The following is a 19,957-nucleotide window of genomic DNA, read 5'->3' on the forward strand; positions in this document are numbered from 1 at the left end:
ATTTACTCTAACTTAAGTGTACCTGTATAAACATGTATAATTTATTCGCTCTCCTCAACACAAATTAAGATATTTTGAGCAAAGTTTATAATCAAACAGTTTTGGAGCACCATTGACTTCCATAGTATTTTTTCCTACTATGGAAGTCGTCAATGGTGCTCCTGTTTGAATTAAAATATCTTCCTTTGTGTTTAGCAGAACTAAGATATTTTTTACAGATTTAAAGCAATATGAGGGTGAGTAAATGACAGAATTTTCATTTTTGGGTGAACTATCCCTTCAAGTGTGTTTTCCCAAAATTTGTAACTACGCAATGATAATGCACAATTCAATGCAAACAAATGATCCATAACATTTTTTCTATATGATTCACCCAAGCGTTTTTATATTATTACCAAAATTAAAATAAAAACCTTTCAGAACAGTGTTTATAAATAGGCCATCTCTTTATTGTATTTGATTTTCATTTACCAATTTCTTTGACATTTCAGATTGAAAATGAGTCAAGAATGACTTTTACTAACTCTGGGCGAAGGGCACAAAAAAACTTTGAGAAAGAGAGTCTGGCTGAGAGGTTAAGGTTGGGTCTACTTAAAAAAAGAAAAGAAAAAAAAGGCATATGAAAATACTGACAAGGTAATAATCTAAAATCATGGTGAAATCTCAGCATCTGAGCAGTCATGCGTATCGCACACTGGCGGCACTTCGTACCCTTCGATTTAAACCAAAGCTTAAATCGAAGACCAGACTTTAGGCCCAAATCAGAAGTTCATCTAATCTTACAGGTTGAATTGATGAAATGAAAAAACTTGACTGATCAGAAAGAACAAACAGGCACGTTTGGAATAGTTGTAAAGGTTGTCTAGGATTTTCTAACATTTGTCACTGTTTAAAACAGTGGAATAAGTATTCAGTTTCTCACAGAAAAACATTTTTTTCTCTTTTTTCCATTTTTCTTTTTTTATCTCCACCAACACTCCCTCACTCAAAATAAGAGTTGAAGGGAAAAAGGGGGCGGAGTTGAGTATTCACCCCTGGACGCACACGAAAAACAGTCCTCGATACAGGATTGCACAAGGTTGTGTCTGTCTGTAAAATGGTCTTGAGATGTATGAGCAACACTGATGACTCCACGATCAAAGGTGATCTTCAGGAGAGTGTGGCGTATAGTGTTTGTATGTGCGTGGGGGGGTCATTTGAGATCTGATATCAGTATCTGTCGCCGCTGCGTTCAGATGATTTCAAATGTTTTCTTTAGTTCCATGATTAATTGCCAGTCTGATTTTTGCATCTCATCCCTGAACCAGTTCTTCAGAGCGTCGATTGACTGACGGGTGATCTGCAAGAAATAAAAAGATGATACTTTGATAAGAGGAAGCATGCATAGTTTGTTCATGTAGCTTAGCTGTTAAAGCATGGCGCTAACAATCGTATCCCTTTAAATGTACTGCATGTCGCTTTGTATGTAAGTGTCAAGCTTCATACCTTGCTCACGATGATATCGGTAGCTTCAAAGTGTCGGCCGTACATCTTGGGTGATTCTCCAGGAATTGGCTCTATTTTCACGCAGATCTCCTGTCCTTTCTTGGCGCTCTCGACAGACTTGTGATTTATTTCAATGCTGGTCACTATTCCAATATCTACAAACTAAAAGAGCAAACATTTGAGAAAACTCTACATCGTGGTCTTTTCAAGTAATTGTGTAAATTCAATCTTCTTACCCCTTTGCTGGGTACACACAGTGGAGTGCCTGTTCTTAGTACTCCAGCATCCACATTGATGCCCATGACAATGGGATCTCTGGAGTTAAAGATGAACTGGGGCAATATACGCAGCTTACATGGGAACACGGCTATGTGCCTGATGGAGAGAGAGACAGAAGGTCACGTACAAGAATGAGACTAAACATGAACAGCTTAAGATGGAAAAGTTGCTAAACACCACCTATGTCAAAAAATAGATGATATTAACCAAATGCTTGTTATATATGTTTATCAAATAAAGAGTTTGGTTCCAAAACGTGATAAACCGCATTTAAAAAAAATTTTTAAACGGCCCGTTCTGGTTCTTCATTCTGATTGGTTGATAAGCCGTGATAAACACCCCGGTAAACCCACGGTTCAGACCGCATTACATAAGTATCACTGCGCCACTGTTGCTGTGTACTGATTTATAAAAATAAACACCACAGTCTTTAATCATATTTTTAATATGTCTACAATTGCACAATTAATGGCGATATCCAGATAAATGTCAATAAATATTGTTGAGTCATCTCATCAATAAAGAGAAAACGCTCCCTCGGGAGTTTCTACTCCAAATTCATATTTCCGCTAGCACCAACTTAAACACTAACGCATTAATTAAACGCTAAAAACATCGTCATGGCTCTGAATCTGATCTCTTACAAAAGTTATTCACAAAAATGGAATTATCTCCACTTTTAGCTGAAAATTTGAGAGGTGATAAGAGAACAAATCCAGGTGGATGCTGCACATTGCTGGTGGTTGATGAAATTCCCCCATTCATATGTAAAGCGCTTTGAGTACTGAGAGAAGCGCTATATAAATGTAAGGAATTATTATTATTATTAAATGAAGGTAGGATGAAACGGTTTTTTGTTGTTATTTGAAAGCGGATGGTCTGTTCTTTCATTTGATATTCTATGTTTATTTAAAGAAAATAATTTTTCTGTAAGGCATTAAACTAAAACTGGGTGGCAACTAAAAAAAAAAAACGTTGATGGGGAAAGAGTTCAGCATGCTTCCAAGCATATTTGATCATCACTTCAACAGTTGCACGATATAAATGTTAATGTATAAATTACATGAATGTTGATTTATAAAATAAACACCACAGTCTTTAATCATATTTTCATTGTGTCTTTGCTGCGTCTGTGTTGGTTGGGAACTGCACTCTGTTTCAGTCACACTTGATTCTGAGGAACTACTTTGTTTGCCGGAAGAGTAATATTTGTACTAATATAATTACAACTTATTTGTGTTTTATTTTATGAAATCCCGTTAACGTTATGCATATGAAGTAACCGTTTTATAAAAGCAATAAGCCCCGCAAAGCAGTAGGGTTACAGTGCATTTTATAACAGCTAAGGGGGTTTTAACGCCCCTTAGCTGTTATAAAATGCACTGGTAACCCACTGCTTCTTGGGGCTTGTTGCTTTATTAGTTACCACAAAAATCAGTATTGCATCAGGTCAATATTAAAAAGTAAATTCTTAATTTTACGCAAAAAACCCTGTGTTACTCTGTCATCTTTTTTCCCAAAACACGGCACTCCTCCTTTTCTGCAGAATGCAATAAATCCGCTCAACAAATCACAGCGCACCATTCCACGTACTGTAAACAACAATGGCGGCGCACGTACACGGAATCCTAGTTTTCCTCATCTACTCTGTACTTCGTGATCAACAAACAAACAAAAACAAAATACTACTTTGATGGCATTGATAAACCACAGACTAAAACTATGCAAAATGTATATCCATGTAAAAAACACACTTGAATTCATCTTGCTTCTGTTTCTTGTAGTCTTCTCTGTACTTTGTAAAGGCGTCAAACAGATGGTAGATGATCTCAGCGCTGAAAATGCGCACACCAAGACTGTCAGCCATCTCCTGAGAATCTCTTTCTATTTTTACATCGAACGCCAGGATCACTGCATACCTATAGGAAGAAAGATAACAAGCTTAGAAAGATGACGCAGTCTCACATGACGACATATGACTTTTATCAGTCAAAACACAAAAACACACATACTGTGGATCGTGCTCCAGCATAGTGGACGCTTTCATTACATCTTTCTTGTGGACAGGACCAATGTTGATGCCAGCGTACTGAAAAAACAGTAGTACAGTAAAAAGGTAACGAAAGAGACCACTGACCGCATGACATGCTTCTTAAAGAGCCTAACCAAGCAAAACTGGAGTTTTAAGGCATTTTGTCCATGCGTTTCAGCTTCTAATGTACCTAGTACTAAACTCCTATATGTTTAAAGGTGCAGTGTGTAAATTTTAGCGGCATTTAGTGGTGAGATTTGCAACCAACAGCTCAGTCTACAGCTCACCCCTCCCTTTCGAAATGCATAGAGAAGCTACGGTAGCCGCCACAGGACAAACTGTGTCTATGTCGTCGTCTAAGACCACATAGTGACGAAACATGCTCTTTAGAGCAGTTTGTCTGTTAAGGGCTACTGTAGAAACGGCGACACAAAATGGCGACTTCCATGTAAGGGGACCAGCGGTGTACGTAGATAAAAATGTCTCATTCTAATGTAATAAAAACATGACAGATCATTAAGTAAGGTCTTTATACACCACTAAAAATATAGATATGTTTATTATATTGCATTTCTGTCAAGAGATCCTCCTAAAAGTTACACACTGCACCTTTAAGCATCAATGCGAGTTTAATGAGAGTTTGTATGAGATTATTAAAAGCTTACAGGCACTTTAGATGAACGCAAAAACTCCAGCAGCGCCTCCAAGGAACCGAGGGTGGATGCCTGCACGTACACACCCTTCTCCTCCAGCTTGATGGAGTTCAGAGTCTGTTTCAGCTCGCGGATTAACTCGTCCTACACACATCATCCAAAACAACACCAAGAAGCAAGAAAGGTCATCAGCTATGACAGCCTGCTTTGTGATAAATTAATGTGCTAATTTGAAATAAATATGATGGACTGTGATAAGTTTGTAAAGGTCAGGATACCCTCAGCACTGGTACTTCATCTTCTTTATGGGCGACGAGGAGGGGCAGACCTGCCAGTGTTTTCTCCAGATCTTTCCCCAGGATCTTAACTCCCTGAGCCGTGGACACCTCCTTATGCTTTTCGTACTGATTCTGTACATGGAGCAAAAAACGTTTTTTAAAAATTATTTTGTAAGAACAAATTTCGCAAACACAAAACATAATTCCATTAATTCTCTTAAAAAACAAGTGCATGAAACCTTCACTCTGAGCTCTTTGAGTGGTGGTGGGAGGAGCAATCCTCTGATCTGAGTGACGATTGGTCCATCCACACCAGGAACTATAATAGTCTCCCCTTCCCGCAGACAGCCGTTGATCAATATGACATCTATCGTCGTGCCCATGCCGGGCAGAGCTTTGACCTGAGATAAAGGAGGTGGTTAGCAGAGACAATATTAGAAAGTATAACAGAGTAAACATTCCCGTGTAAACATTCCCGTGTAAACATTCCCGTGTAAACATTCCCGTGTAAATTTTCCAGTGTAAACGTTCCCATTCCAGTGTAAACGTTCCCATTCCAGTGTAAACGTTCCCGTTCCAATGTAAACTTTCCCGTTCCAATGTAAACTTTCCCGTTCCAATGTAAACTTTCCCGTTCCAATGTAAACTTTCCCGTTCCAATGTAAACTTTCCCATTCCAATGTAAACTTTCCCATTCCAATGTAAACTTTCCCATTCCAATGTAAACTTTCCAATGTAAACTTTCCCATTCCAATGTAAACTTTCCAATGTAAACTTTCCAATGTAAACTTTCCAATGTAAACTTTCCAATGTAAACTTTCCAATGTAAACTTTCCCATTCCAATGTAAACTTTCCCATTCCAATGTAAACTTTCCCATTCCAATGTAAACTTTCCCATTCCAATGTAAACTTTCCCATTCCAATGAAAACTTTCCCATTCCAATGAAAACTTTCCAATGTAAACAAACATTTGTACAAATGATTGCTATTCAATATTCCAAGCAGGACAACAGTGAAAAAACATTACAAATAGTTGCAAAAACACAAAATGCTGAAGTTGTTAAAGGATCTTGGCTGGATCTATTAAACTACATATGACAGCTTGACTTTTGACCCCTTACCTCCATGACCTGGGCCCGGAGTTCATCACAATGGGCCAATCTGCGGGCCAGCATGGTCTGAGTGAGCTCAACCAGCAGGGCAATGAGGTTCCCCATCCCATCACCCGAGTGGGCTGAAGTGGGAACCAGGGACACAAACGTACGTGGATCTTTATTCTCATAAAACAAGGCGGCGTTGAGACCCTGTGGGTAAAAAAAATCTTTATAGTTGTATACAAAATGACGATTAAATGTGTTAAAGTCTACATGAAACCAGACAATGTAACTTCAATAAACATGTAGGGTAAGACTTTAAATCTATTAGAAAATGGATAGTGAAAAATAACTATATTAACTTCCCCTAAAAGAACATCTCAGTAGCCCTTTTCACACAGAGATTACAGAAAATACACGGAAAATGCATCCTAACAAGACCTGGGAGGTGTTGCAAATATGGCAGTCGAGAGACACGACTTCCTTAAAGGAAAACACCACCGTTTTTCAATAGTTTACTATGTTCTTACCTCAACTTAGACAAATTAATATATACCTTTTTTTTGTCATTGTGTGCACTTTTAATCTTTGTACAGTGCCTCATGAATGTGTTAGCATTTAGCCTAGCCCCATTCATTCCTTAGGATCCAAACAGGGGATGAATTTAGAAGCTACCAAACACTTCCATGTTTGACTGTTACATGAGTAGTTAAACAAGTAAGTATGATGGCACAAAATAAAACTTTTGTTTGGTGCCATAGGAATGAATGGGGCTAGGCTAAATGCTAACACATTCATGAAGCGCTGTACAAAGATTAAAAGTGCACGCATTGAAAAAAGATAGGTATGTATTAATTCATCTAAGTTGAGGTAAGAATAGTAAAATATTGAAAAACGCTTGTGTTTTCCTTCAAAAGGACTGTGCTAACATTCACTATAGCAGGAAAAAATGAAGCCGACAGACCTGCTGAGCAAACTCAACGATGATGGATTTGGCCCTCTCATCAAACTCATCCTTAGTGTTCTTCTTCTGTTTCTTTAGCGTGGTCACCACGTCTGTTTCCGGACCTTTCTTCCAGTCATACAGACGATCAATCTGAGATAGATGCATATAAAGCAATCACTGCATATAAAGCAATCACTACATATATATTTGTTGTTATCACTAATATTTAGTGTTGACCATGTTAAATCATCAAGGCAAGTCTAGGGTCTTGTATGATACATTATTTGAACGCAGATAGATTGTAATAGTTAATGGCAACAGACTGCAAAATTTTTTGCATTTGCAAAATCCTTTTATTCATTCATTTTAAAATATTTTTTGCACAAAGATCGCTCAACCCTACTTACTACTGCATCTGGTAGCTTTGTATAATGTATAGTTCACCCAAAAATTGAATTGATTTATTCACTCTCATTTTATTACATACCTGTATTCTGATGAGCACGAAAAACAATATCTTGAGGAATGTTTGTAACTAAAGCAATCAGCAGCCCCATTGACTTCCATTGTAGGAAAAAAAAATACTATGAAGGTGAATGGGGCTTCTGAACCAATTTTATACAGGTTTGTAACAACATGAGTTAGTGATAACAGAATTTTTATTTTTGAGTGAACTATCATTTTAAAGGGGTCATAGGGTGAAAATCAGACTTTTTTCCATGTTTAATGCTTTAATTGGATCCCCAGTGCTTCTATCAACCTAGAAAACTTGAAAAAGGTCAACCCAGTACCTTTGTTTTGGTAAGCAATTCTGTGCAAGCATATGAAAAATTAGGTTGTTCATGTTTTGCCTGTTTTGTGATGTAGGTAGCAAGGCGAATCACAATAATACCGCCTCTTAATCTCTATCCAACCATGGCACAGCCATTTAGTGCAGAGAGAAAAAGAGAGAGAATATACTTGACAGCCCAATTGAATTTCAATTTCAACAAGCCACCATCACTGTTTGCATTTCATCAGCTCATTTGCATTTTAAAGGACACACCCAAAAACGGCACATTTTTGCTCAGGCCTACAAATTAGCAATTTTAACATGCTATAATTAATTATCTTTTGATTATTTTGAGCTTCACATATGCACTTTGGGGACACCAAAGACTTATTTTACATCTTTAAAAAAATCTCATAATATGACCCCTTTAAAGCAAAATGTTAAATGTAGGTCACTACAAATGAAGTTTTCATTAAATGAATAAATAAAAATGTACCTTGTTAAGGGCTACAATAAAAGGACATTTCTTCTCCTTCAGCAGATTGATGGACTCCAGCGTCTGTGGCTCTAGACCATGCATGATGTCCACTACCAGGATGGCAATGTCACACAGAGAACTTCCTCTGTTCCTCAAGTTACTGAGATGGAGAACGGCAGTAGACACACAACATTAAAAACGCACGAGTATGCTAAAAGTTCATGTTTAATTCATACAAGTTTGATTTCTACCTGAAGGACTCGTGTCCGGGAGTGTCAATAATGAGCATTCCAGGAATCTTCACGTTCTCCTTATCAAACTGACATAAACACACATTCATAAATAACCTCAATGAAGTGTTAAACTAAAAAATAAGAGCTTGTGTTAAGGTTACACTTACGTTTTAAACCATCTTGGTCTGTTCCATTATGGTTTCCAGTGGAACGTTTGTGGCTCCAATCTGCTGTGTGATACCACCAGCCTCACCATCTTGGACATGTGTGTGCCTCAGCTGATGGGTAGAGCAGAAGAAAACATTTAATATGAACACCCCTCAACAAATCTGTTCTAGACATTGAGGTCCTGCAGTAGTACTTTTCATACTTAAACACACCTTATCCAGGATTTTAGTTTTTCCTGTGTCCACATGGCCCAGAACACAAACTACAGGAGATCTGAGCTTATCCAAGTTAATGTTCTTCAGGTTCTCCTGCCTTCGTTTCTAAATACAAAACAAATAAAGCCATTTCAGTGTTTTTTGGTATACTACTTGAGAAAATAAACGACTAATGCTAAGTGTCGGTGTACCTCTATGCGTCTTTTGGCCTTGTCGTAAAGTCGCTCTTCTTTAGTTCGATCGTCATCGGAATCGCTCTCGCTGCTCGACTCTGAGCTCGGCTCTTTTCTGGCCTTGTTCGGTGTCGTCTTGTTACCGCTCTCTTTCTCCTCCTCATCATCGCTTTCCTCCTCTCCTTCGTCGTCTTCCTCGTCATCTTCATTCTCCTCTTCTTCATCATCCTCTTCCTCACTGCCGTTCTCTTGATCTTCAGCAGGTTTCTGAGTAGGAGTTGTGGTTTCCTTAACTTCAATGTGAACCTTCTTCATCGCTGTGAGAGAAAGCAGACGTCTTGATTAATCAGCCGCTCTAATAAACTAGTGTGAATAAAAATGTCCTATCTAGTTCTTTCCTGAGTTATTATTATAAGCTAGACTATTGCTCAGTATTATCTGGACGGTTAATGGACCTTTTTCCTCATCACTGGCCATCGCCTCCCAGTCATCCAAATCAGCTGCCTCCTTCTCCTCCTTTGGCTCCTTCACTGCTAAGATGAGAAACAAAAAAGATTATTTTATTTAAACGTACTGTACATGGTTTTCATGTAATGTCAGGATTTGAAAAGAGAGTCATTACCTGGCTCCACTTTAGGTTGGTCCACTTCCATCTCTGCTGTGATTGGCTGAGGTGTCTCTGGCAGGGGTGATGTCACCTCTGAAGTTTCTAATAAAAACAAACAGCATGTTGAGATCTCATGCAAGGAATTAAAATGATTGAATCATGTAGATCACAATAAAAAAAAAACTAACGACGCAAGGCCAGACAAATCAGACTCCACATATGTTAGCATACTTAAAGCCCAAAGTAAGTTTGCATGTATAGGTAACTTAGTTAACCTAGTGGCTTCTGGATAATCTAGTTCAGTGAGAATTTAAGACATTTCTAACCTTCAGGGGTTTGTGCTGTTGGCTTCTTTTTTCTCTTATCGGAGTAAACGGGCTTCTTCTTTGGCATTGCATCTTTGGATGGCACTTCAACACCTGGGAAGAAACCAATATATTAGATATCCATGATGACAAAAAAGGTCAAAAGCTTGAAAACAACTTTATTCTTGTCACAACAAAACCAAATAATTTACATTTTCACTTATGTATTTGCCATAAATAAAGTTGTACATTCAGTATACGTGCATTGCCTAAGAAATGCATGTCTTTGTTCAGTCAAAATTAATTTTTTTGAGGAAAACATTCCAGGATTTTTCTCCATATAGTGGACTTAAACAGTTTACAGTTTCAATGCAGTTTAAAATTGCAGTTTTAATGCAGCTTTAAAGGGCTCTAAATGACACCTAACGAGGCATGAGGGTCTTATCTATTGATACTATGGTCATTTTCGGAAAAAAAAATGTATACATATATAATTTTCTGTAGTTTCGCATACGTCATGCGCGTCACACGGCTAGTGCAAGACGAGAAATTAAAATGAAATATTTTCACGTCCTTTTGCACCAAATTATAGATTAGTATCGATAAGAACCGAAAATGTTAAGCTGTACCAGTACCGATATCGATCAAATGTAAACATACCCATCCCTAGTAATAACTAGCTTCCAGTAACAACGCCAACTTGGACGCGATTCACAAGAGTCACTGCACAATGTACCCATGGCAACCAACTTACTATGCTAAAACTCGCATGAGTTCAAGATGGGCCGTTATCGGAAGCTAGTTATTACAGTTTATAAAGTTTGAAATATGGATACTATTCTTACAAAACCACATTGATTACCAGCAAAAGACCTTTATTAACCCCTTGGAGCCGTGTGGATTACCTCTGTGAAGGATGGATGCCCTTTTTGTTGGGTTTAAAGCAACACTATGTAGTTTCCATGTAAAAATGACTTACAGCTCCCCCATGTGGTTGATAAGTGCAACAGTGCCTGGTATCAGACACTCTTCTACAGGCAGGGGGAGGGGCGGGGCTGTGTTTCCTACCCTCCACCGCCACTTTCAGAGTGTGCTTGTAGCAGCTAGGAGGCTGCTCAGGTTGCAGCAACAGTACAATTTGTCCAGTTAAAAGTTGTTCTATCACTGAAATAATTTTAGAGACATTATTTAAAAGGTAAAAAAAACTACAAAAAAAAACTACACAAAAACTACAAAAAATGTAACAGCGCGTCAGATCTATGCAGACCGAAAGCGCTGTGATTGGTCCACTAGAACCCCTCCTGTCAGGTAAAAAAACTGCGTCATAGGTATTTCCGTTTGTGACGGTAAAAAAAAAGATGAGCCAAGTTGAGGAGTGATTTAACTCAAACTGCATCAAAATTCGTTGTTTATTTACTTCCATCATTGCTGGTCTTCTCAAATTATACACAACAAGTTGCTGTTTCTTCTTCGTTTGTGGGTTAACTTGCTAAGCTTCTTCTTTGACGTTCGCAGTGCTACTGTAGTTACATGCGTGATTACTGCCTACCAGCGGTCTGCGCATGTGTTTGCACATCGACGCGGATGACGACGCAAAAGTATAAATGAAAACTGACGCGGAACCTACCCTGTCGCGGCTACGCCGTAGGACCTACGCACAACTATAACGAGCCCTTAAGTCCATTTTCTTAAAAAAATCCAGATAATTTTCTCACCACCATGTCATCCAAAATGTTGATGTCTTTCTTTGTTCAGTCGAGAAGAAATTATGTTTTTTGAGGAAAACATTCCAGGATTTTTCTAATTTTAATGGACTTTAATGGTGCCCAACACTTAACAGTTTTAATGCAGTTTAAAATCGCAGTTTCAAAAAACACTAAACGATTTCAAACAAGGCATAAGGGTGTTATCTAGCGAGACAATTGTCAATTTTTGTCAAGATAAATTAAAAATATGCACTTTTAAACCACAACTTCTCGTCTTCCTCCAGCTGTGTGACGAACCAGCGCGACCTCACGTAATTGCATAATGACGTCAAAAGGTCACGTGTTACAAATATGAAACGCACATTTGCGGACCATTTTAAACAATAAACTGACACAAAGACATTAATTAGTATCATTCGATTTACAACAACGTCGGAACGGTCCTCTTTCTCCACACTTGTAAACACTGGGGCGTAGTTTCGCATTCGTCATCCGTGACCTCTTGACGTGATGGCGTATTGCATGAGGTCGCGCTGGCTCGTCACACAGCCGGAGGAAGACGAGAAGTTGTGGTTTAAAAGTGCATATTTTTTATTTTTCTTGCCAAAAATGACAATCGTTTTGCTAGAAAAACCCTTATGCCTCGTTTGGGATCGTTTAGAGTCCTTTGAAACTGCAATATTAAACTGCATTAGAACTGTTAAGTGTTGGAGTATATTAAAATGAAAAAAATCCTGGAATGTTTTCCTCAAAAAAAAAAAAAAAATTATTTTCGACTGAACAATAAAGACAACATTTTGGATGACATGGTGGTGAGTAAATTATCTAAAAAAAAATTTTTTAAGAAAATGGACTAATCCTTTAATAACTCCAAATGTGTTTGTCTGAAAGATGATGGACATTGCTTAAGAGTGAGTAAATCATGCAGTCATTTTGATATTTGGCTTTAAGTTAAACTAAACTATCCTGAGTGTTGTTCTCACCCTGAGCCTGCAGTGCTCGCAGCGTGGCTTCTGCTCGGGCTCGAGCTTCTTTCTGAGTCTTTGTTAGCAGTTTTCCTTCCTTCTTCAGCCTCTCTTTTCGTTCTTTATCCTTCTGTTTCTTCTTCTCTTTCCTCTCAGCCTCCAGACGCTCCTGTAGACACGTTTAAAAATATGAGGGCACATAAATAACCTGTGATACCTAAAAAACAGAGATGCTCTCCATCATCTGACCTGCTCCAGCCTCTGGGCCTCCAGCTCCTCCAGTCGCCTTTGTCTCTCCTCCTCTTCCCGTTTGGCTCGCTCCTCCTCCTCCTTCATTTTGGCCAGAGCCTCCCGCATGGCGCTCACTGCGGCTTTGCTCGGCCCCTTTTTCTTCTCCTCTTTCTCTTTCTCTCCTTTCTTTTTCTTCTTGTCCTTTTTCTTCTTGTCACCCTCGGCTTCCTCTGTAGAGAGAAATTTAATTTTGACACAGGTATATTTTTAAAAATGTTCAAAATATTCCCGAGCCCTAGCAAGCTTTAGGTGCCAAATGTACTCACCTTCTTCCTGGACATCAGCTGCATCCTGTTCCACAGGCGCCGCCACATCTACTTTCTTGCTCTCTGTTAAAGCTTGGTTCCCCGGATCCTTTTTGGCGGCCTCTTCCTCTTTCTCTTTCTTGGCCTTCAGCTTGGCCCTCTCCTCCTCTTTCTTCTTCCTGTCTCTCTCTTTTTTCTCCGCTTTCTTCTGCGCCGCCGTCTTCATCTTAAAGGACGAGTCTTCCTCCTCTTCCTCGCTGTCTGGTTTGGCTTTGGGTTTTCCTTTCTTCTTTTTGCGCGTAGCTTGAGAATCATCGTCCGATTCATCTTTGTTGTCCGCCCCTCCGCTGGCCTTTTTCGCACCGCTATCTTCATCGTTATCCTCCGAGTCGGATGCGCCCTTTCGGCCCCCTTTCTTCTTGTTTTTGGGTTTCTGACGTGACCGGGAGCCTTCGTCCTCAGAGTCAGAAGCAGGGCCTTGAGGATCGGTAGTCGCCACTGTCTTTTTGTCTTGCGTCCTGTGGTCGTTCTCCATGTTGTTTTGATCCTGATCTTCATTACCCTCCTCATCCTCATCCAAGTTGGCCTTCTTCCCCTTCTTGGCCTTTTTCTTGTCTGCTTTGGTCAGGACAGGCTCAGGCTCAGCATCCTCTACTGAATCTGATCTCTAAAACAAAAAGCACATTGAGACATTACTGCCAATGAAACTAGAGATGCACGAGATTTTTGCTGATAATTTTTTACTCATTTATCGATAACATTGACATGCAGATAACATTGTGAATCCATAAAAAACACAAAATGTAACATCTGTGCCAAAAGGAACTAGCTGCTATGCAGTTGCTAGGTGTTCAGCTGGTTACTATGTGGCTGCTAGTTTGTAATGGGTGAACCAAATAAAAGGCAGTCACTCCTGGAATTTATTGCCCATGTTATGATCCACCAATAAAGATCCCACCACGAGTGTGAGATGATGAGTTATGAGCTAAAGTGCATTTAGCAATTTGTTCCAATACCATTTTCTATTTATTGCTAGCATTTATCTATCACAAAGCTATTAATTATTACATTTATCAGTCACTAAAAAATACCTTTGCTGTTTCTTTTGCTGCTTCTTTAGAATTTCCTCCCTCGGTTTCCAATGACAGCTCCTCTAGTTCCTTAAGGATGTCGTCTTCACTGCAAGGCAAATGTTTGTCAATAAACTTTAAACTATAGCGAGAGAAGATCTCAGGCTTGTGTGATTACTGAAGACCTACTTAAATTCTTTCTTTCCTTTCTTCTTCTTGTTCTTGGCTTTGCCCTGCTCCTTGGCCGCTCCCGCTCCCTCGATCTCAGCCGCAAGCGCGTCAATGTCAACGGCGTCGTCTTTGGCACTATTAACAGCAGACACAGATAAATGTTTCATTTTAGAATAACATGATAGTTCTGATAGTTGACGTACACAGCATTAAGGGGGTCGCACACCGGACGCGCAGCTCAGCGCCGCGCAAAAAAAATGTATCACATTGTTTTCTATGAGTATACGCACACCGGCGCCAACAGGTGGCGCTTGTACGCGGCACCCAGCTTTGACTCAGGAAGTTGCTCAAATCCCTGTCGCGCCACTCACATAGTTTAACATTAAATAACACCATATTTGTCCCAAATCATTAACGATTAACATTGGCTGCTAACGTATATTTTGCATTTTGAAGTAGACGCCATTCAATTCAATTCAATTTTATTTATATAGCGCTTTTCACAATTGTTAATTGTTTCCAAGCAGCTTTACATGAATGAATGTAGGGAAAAAACAGAATAATCTATAGATTATATAAGAAGAAGACAACAGCGGCTAAGAATGAACCGTACAAGCGAGCGTAGTAATAATGTAACGTATACCGTAAAGGTCTAAGTTAAGCCAACGTTGGCTGACTATCCAGGGGATGAAAAAAACCCCTAGGAGAAAAACCCTGTGGGAAAACTCCTAGGAGGACAAAAACCCTTGAGAGAGATTAATATATATTTATATATATATATATATATATATATATATATATAAACACGATAGGGATAGGAAACGGTAAGCGGATTAAACTGGTTCAGCCGGTGGTCGTTGGTCGCGTATCGGCGGGCATAACGTTGAAGGACAGCCAGTAGATCAGTGGTGTGGTGACTTTCACAGCAGCAAGAACTGGGTCTGTTTGTCTCATTGTCCTCGGGGTCGAGGACGCTGTCTGACTAAGCTTGCGCTATTTAATGTGCACTTCCGGTTTACGATACCTCCGAGATGTCCTAGACGCGACTCGACGCGGCACTGAGCAAATACCATAAACTGGCCTAAAGACTCTCCACAGGTATATGACATACAGCATCCTACGTACTAATGAAACTACCAAGGAATATATGAGTATCCTGCTTACATGCAAGAAAAATCGTGTGTTTTTACAAGCAACAAGAAATCAAATAAGATTCAGGCATCAAAAAGGACACCATACAACCAACAAATATAAAGTGATCTATTTGGAGAATCTGTAACAAACCTACAAAACCGTAACTTTAGAGAGAACTTGAAATGAATTGACAAGTAATAAGCCACTACTGGACAACAACACCAGGATGTCAATTATTCACTTTACATCACACTATTACTAAACTACCATTATACACAAATGGCGTGCGAAGTACACTTTCAATAAAAAAACTTGTTTTAAGTTAAATCAACTTGAATTTACAATTCCTTTCTTTCTTGACAAGTGAGGAGTTGCTATAAAATATATAAAAATAAAGTACATTTTCTTAAGTTATTTCAACTTTATTTGTATTATTTATAGCAACTACTCGATAGTCAAGAGAATTGAAATGAATTGTAATTTCAAAACGATTCATCTTTTTTTACAGTGTACAATGACAAACTAAGTGATCAACTTATCGGTATTCCATTAAAACTCCAATATTGACCCAATAAAATAGTATTGGTAACAAATAAAATCACACATAAATCAAACAAGCTTACCTGTTGAGTCAAAGACAGCAATAAGGAGAAGAGACACTTGTGCAGCTTATATAGTGAAGCCTAAAACCCTCCTTGCATGCCTGTTGCATCAGAAAAGGAAAAACACCCATTCACGGGGCTGGTCACAGGGCAGGGCCCTCAACACATACAAACCTGCTACCCTCAGCAAACAGATCAGATCAGATGATGAAAGACTTGGAGAGATGGAGGAATGTGTACTAAAAGACTTTACAGAAGCTTCACAGTTATTTGATTTAGCTTTATAACAGCTATATTTTAACTAGGATCTTATATACAGTAGCTTCGGGGGGCACTGTAATGTGATTTTAACGCTATACTACCAAGTCTGTAAGTCATGACCCGACGTGTGATCTTTGAGAAATCACTGGAACTCCATATCAACCAGCAGTGTTTAAGACTAAACTTGAAACAGGTTAACACAGACATTAGGGTGCTGATCAACTTAACCACCTCCAAAGAAACCAGAAAACCAACAAACAAACACAATCTGATCTGCCCAGCATCAAACCTGCTAAATTTAGCTATTCAAGCTGCTATAATTGACTATAATTGAGTTCAGAGAGAAAGAAACAGCACGGGTCAAAGCAGGTGAAAAACCTGTCCCAAATTTCTGCAGTGACCTCAATATTACTACAGAATAGGCATTCTCCGTTCAGGATTTTTGCCGATACAGACTACCGATTTGTTGTCTTCGTGACGGCCGATACCAATGGCAAAAAAGATTCGTCAAGCTGATACACATGACTATAAATGTTAACATTTTTTCTAGATAAAGTAAAACCACAGATGTTGCCTTTGTTATATTATTTGCAGTAATTAGGTATATTATTGTTTTAAAAAAGAATCTAATTTAATTAGTACAACAAATATTTCTTCTGTAAAGAGAAATGTAATATTACTTTAAAAAGGCTTATGTATGTTAAAGTAATGAAAGTAAAACACTTCACAGCCTTTTTTTAAATTAAAGTTAAAATACTAGTGGGGGTGCACCGATATATCGGCCGATGATGCTTGCTATGCTTCTAAATGAATTACAGTGCAATGCCGCTACATCCAAAAGCAAGGGGGCGCTCTCGTGCAGAAACTCAATGTGTGCTGCAGACAAAGAACCATACACACGCAGCTCGAGGAAATGGCTTAAGGATATATTTATATTGCTGATCTTTAAATCTTTTCAGGTATTTTCATGATAATGAAGAATATATAATGATTATGTTTGACGAGTGTTGCTTTTTCAAATGCGTGTTTTAAACGACTCAAACTAAGAGTGATACAGATTGATAAGAACTTACTGATCAAACACCACAGTACATGAAATAGGTGTGAATAATATCGGCTGTGCAATTCAAAATAGTTATCGGCCACGTATTATTACTGTATATCGGAATTTTTTGGTGCACCCCTAAAATATACACGCATTCGTATGAAGTATAATAGTTCTTCAGTGAAGAGCAGAGAGTGATTTTTTTGAGAGATGAATTAGGTTACTGTAGCTTTAAGACGTGAGAGAGTTCGCTCTTTACACATGCACTGATGACAGGCTGCTTTTGCTTATATTTTTGACCCGAACCAGCCCAACGAGAACTCTAAAGTAAACCACTAGTGTTGAAAATGTACAAGACAAGTCACTAATGGATTTTTTAAAGAATTCTCCAGGAAGGATGAGTAAACCTAAACTCCAAAATACAATTTGAATCAAATTCATTAGGGCTGTGTATTGGCAAGAATCTGGCAATATGGTACGCATCACGCTACATGTGTTGCAGTGCGATTGTGTGCGATAACTTAGGGTACTGTACGCAGGGCGTTATATATTGGGATATTTCTTATAATCTCTTTTTGCCTTGTCTGTAACAAAAGGCGAAATGACGCCACACTTCAGATGTGTACAACGAGAGACAAAACAATATTTTATCCTCAATTACAGGAAGCGAACACTAATATTAGTGGCACGTCCCTATGCGAGTACTTTCTGTCACTTTTGAAGTTTAGAGGTAAGATGACTGCTGCTATTATTTTTATATATCGCATGCAATAATGGAGTGGCAATTACTACACAAAGCCGTAGTTTACTGACAATCAGGGCAACTTCACATTTATAATTGCGGACATATCGGCTTTACTGACAAGATGCGCATTACAATAGAATGCGATTTATCGTGCAGCCCTAACTGCTATCTAGTCGGGATGTAAACTCATGAATTTGTTTTTTTTTTGACAATCAATACCATATCGGCAAACAAAATATTCCAATGCATACATGTATCTATCTTTTCTTACATGCCATTCATTACAGTGACCGAAATACGGCCAATATATTGGATGATGTGGATATTTTTTATTATTGGCATTGGCTAGTAAATCTTTTTAATCAGCCCATAAATCTTTATTTTCCTTAAATTAGTTGTTCCTAATGAAAAGACACTCAGATGTAAAGCCAATGCCTGACCGACATTGAAATTATTAATTATTATCCACTTTTTCATGTGACGTTATAATAATCCGGCATGCAGCAAGGTCTTATTTAAACAGTACCATGTGGTGTCAGATGTTGTTAATATTTTTCAGATATTAAAAAGGTAAAGTTCATAAATATTATACACAATAAATGTTTTAGTTTTACTAATTTTCTCTGTCACTCATCTTACATCTGTAATTACATATGTATTATAATTTTATTATTATAAAATAACATCAGCTTCATATCCGACAACTGCATTGGTATTGATCATTTAAACCCAAATCGGTCAACCACTAATTCATTTTAAATCATAAGAAGTTTAAAATTATAAACCCAAGTCAATTTCACAATTTTAACATCCATTCATCTTAGTAGTAGTAAAGTACAAGCAGGTGTACCGTATGTGCTAAAAATGAGAAAGACTGTCATAGGCCTGAGTGAACTTAACCATTTATATAACTAGTTTTATCTTTCCCTGTCACTTTTTTTTAACAAAACAAGTGTCACTGAGGAGCATGTTACTGAACACAATGAGGAACAGTCTGGCTGCACAATAAAAAGGGATGAGGTTGCATTGTCAGGCCATGAGAGATCAGATACCCAAACAAAAGCCACAGACCTTTAATATCAGGGTCTTCTGTGCTTGGACAGTGTCTGATATGACAGCAGATGTGAACTACAACTAATCTGACGCTCACAGCTGGTGTGACTCAATGGAGCTCGCAGTATCTCCAAATGTCTCCCATGAAAACGAAATCCTGGACCCATTGCGTAGTATAAAATACTCTATCGGCTTAGTCTCAAGTGTACCAGTAAATAGCATATTATCCTCCTTTAAATGAGCAGTATAACGACATAAAGGTAGGGGCCTAGTTACCGCAGCACATGAACTCATGCTCATCAGAGGCTAGCCAGGTGCTAACAGTCTATCTCCTGAAACCCACCAATAAAAATGACACACAACGCAGTTGCTGTGCTTTTAACGGTCATATTCCATATAATGCATTCATCGATTCCCTTACTTACCCGTCATCTCCCTTGGTTTTTTGCTTCTTCCCCATTGTATGTGAATAGCTGTAACCTCGTTGTGGTGCGGTATAATCGGTGTTAGCGCTTCAAGTCAGTCGTGCTTGTGTTGCGCATGCGCACTATTAGGTACATGATCGCGCACTGCGGCCTTAGCGCAGACTGTTAATGCATCTGGATAGACTATACGTTAATTTAGAAAGGAAAATATGTCGTTTAAACAATTTAATGCATTTCCTCAAACAATAACGTATATTATGCGCTTATTTTCGAACAAAGAAGCGAGAAAGAACATATAATGAATGTATAAAAGCATAGCCCATCCATGTGAGCTTTACGTCTGTGCTAAACTCGTTTCGACAATGCGCATGCGCAACCGTGCAGCACGTTTTCACTGAGCCCTACATAAATTAAATAACATATACATTTGTATTAATTTAATTAAAATATCATTATAAATGTAATAATAACAATAACAGTTTGAAGATTTATATTTTTAGTTAAAAATTTTAATTACGATATATC

General features: G+C 38.4%; 1 protein-coding gene across 1 annotated transcript; it reads right to left on the minus strand.

Annotated features, from left to right (window-relative positions):
- Positions 1-427: 427 nt before the first annotated feature.
- eif5b (eukaryotic translation initiation factor 5B) lies at positions 428-19,592 on the minus strand. The gene is given in 24 exon segments (XM_055204672.2): positions 428-1,339; positions 1,486-1,647; positions 1,722-1,860; positions 3,519-3,683; positions 3,777-3,853; positions 4,462-4,593; positions 4,728-4,859; positions 4,967-5,128; positions 5,850-6,032; positions 6,787-6,918; positions 8,037-8,178; positions 8,270-8,337; positions 8,419-8,529; positions 8,632-8,739; positions 8,826-9,124; positions 9,263-9,340; positions 9,430-9,516; positions 9,741-9,833; positions 12,409-12,559; positions 12,640-12,851; positions 12,948-13,593; positions 14,018-14,105; positions 14,186-14,302; positions 19,433-19,592. Coding segments are annotated over 24 exon segments (3,627 nt in total). The 5' UTR covers positions 19,468-19,592; the 3' UTR covers positions 428-1,231.
- Positions 19,593-19,957: the final 365 nt, after the last annotated feature.

The sequence above is a fragment of the Misgurnus anguillicaudatus genome, chromosome 3 (assembly GCF_027580225.2).
Source record: "Misgurnus anguillicaudatus chromosome 3, ASM2758022v2, whole genome shotgun sequence".
Classification (NCBI taxonomy): Eukaryota; Metazoa; Chordata; class Actinopteri; order Cypriniformes; family Cobitidae; genus Misgurnus; species Misgurnus anguillicaudatus.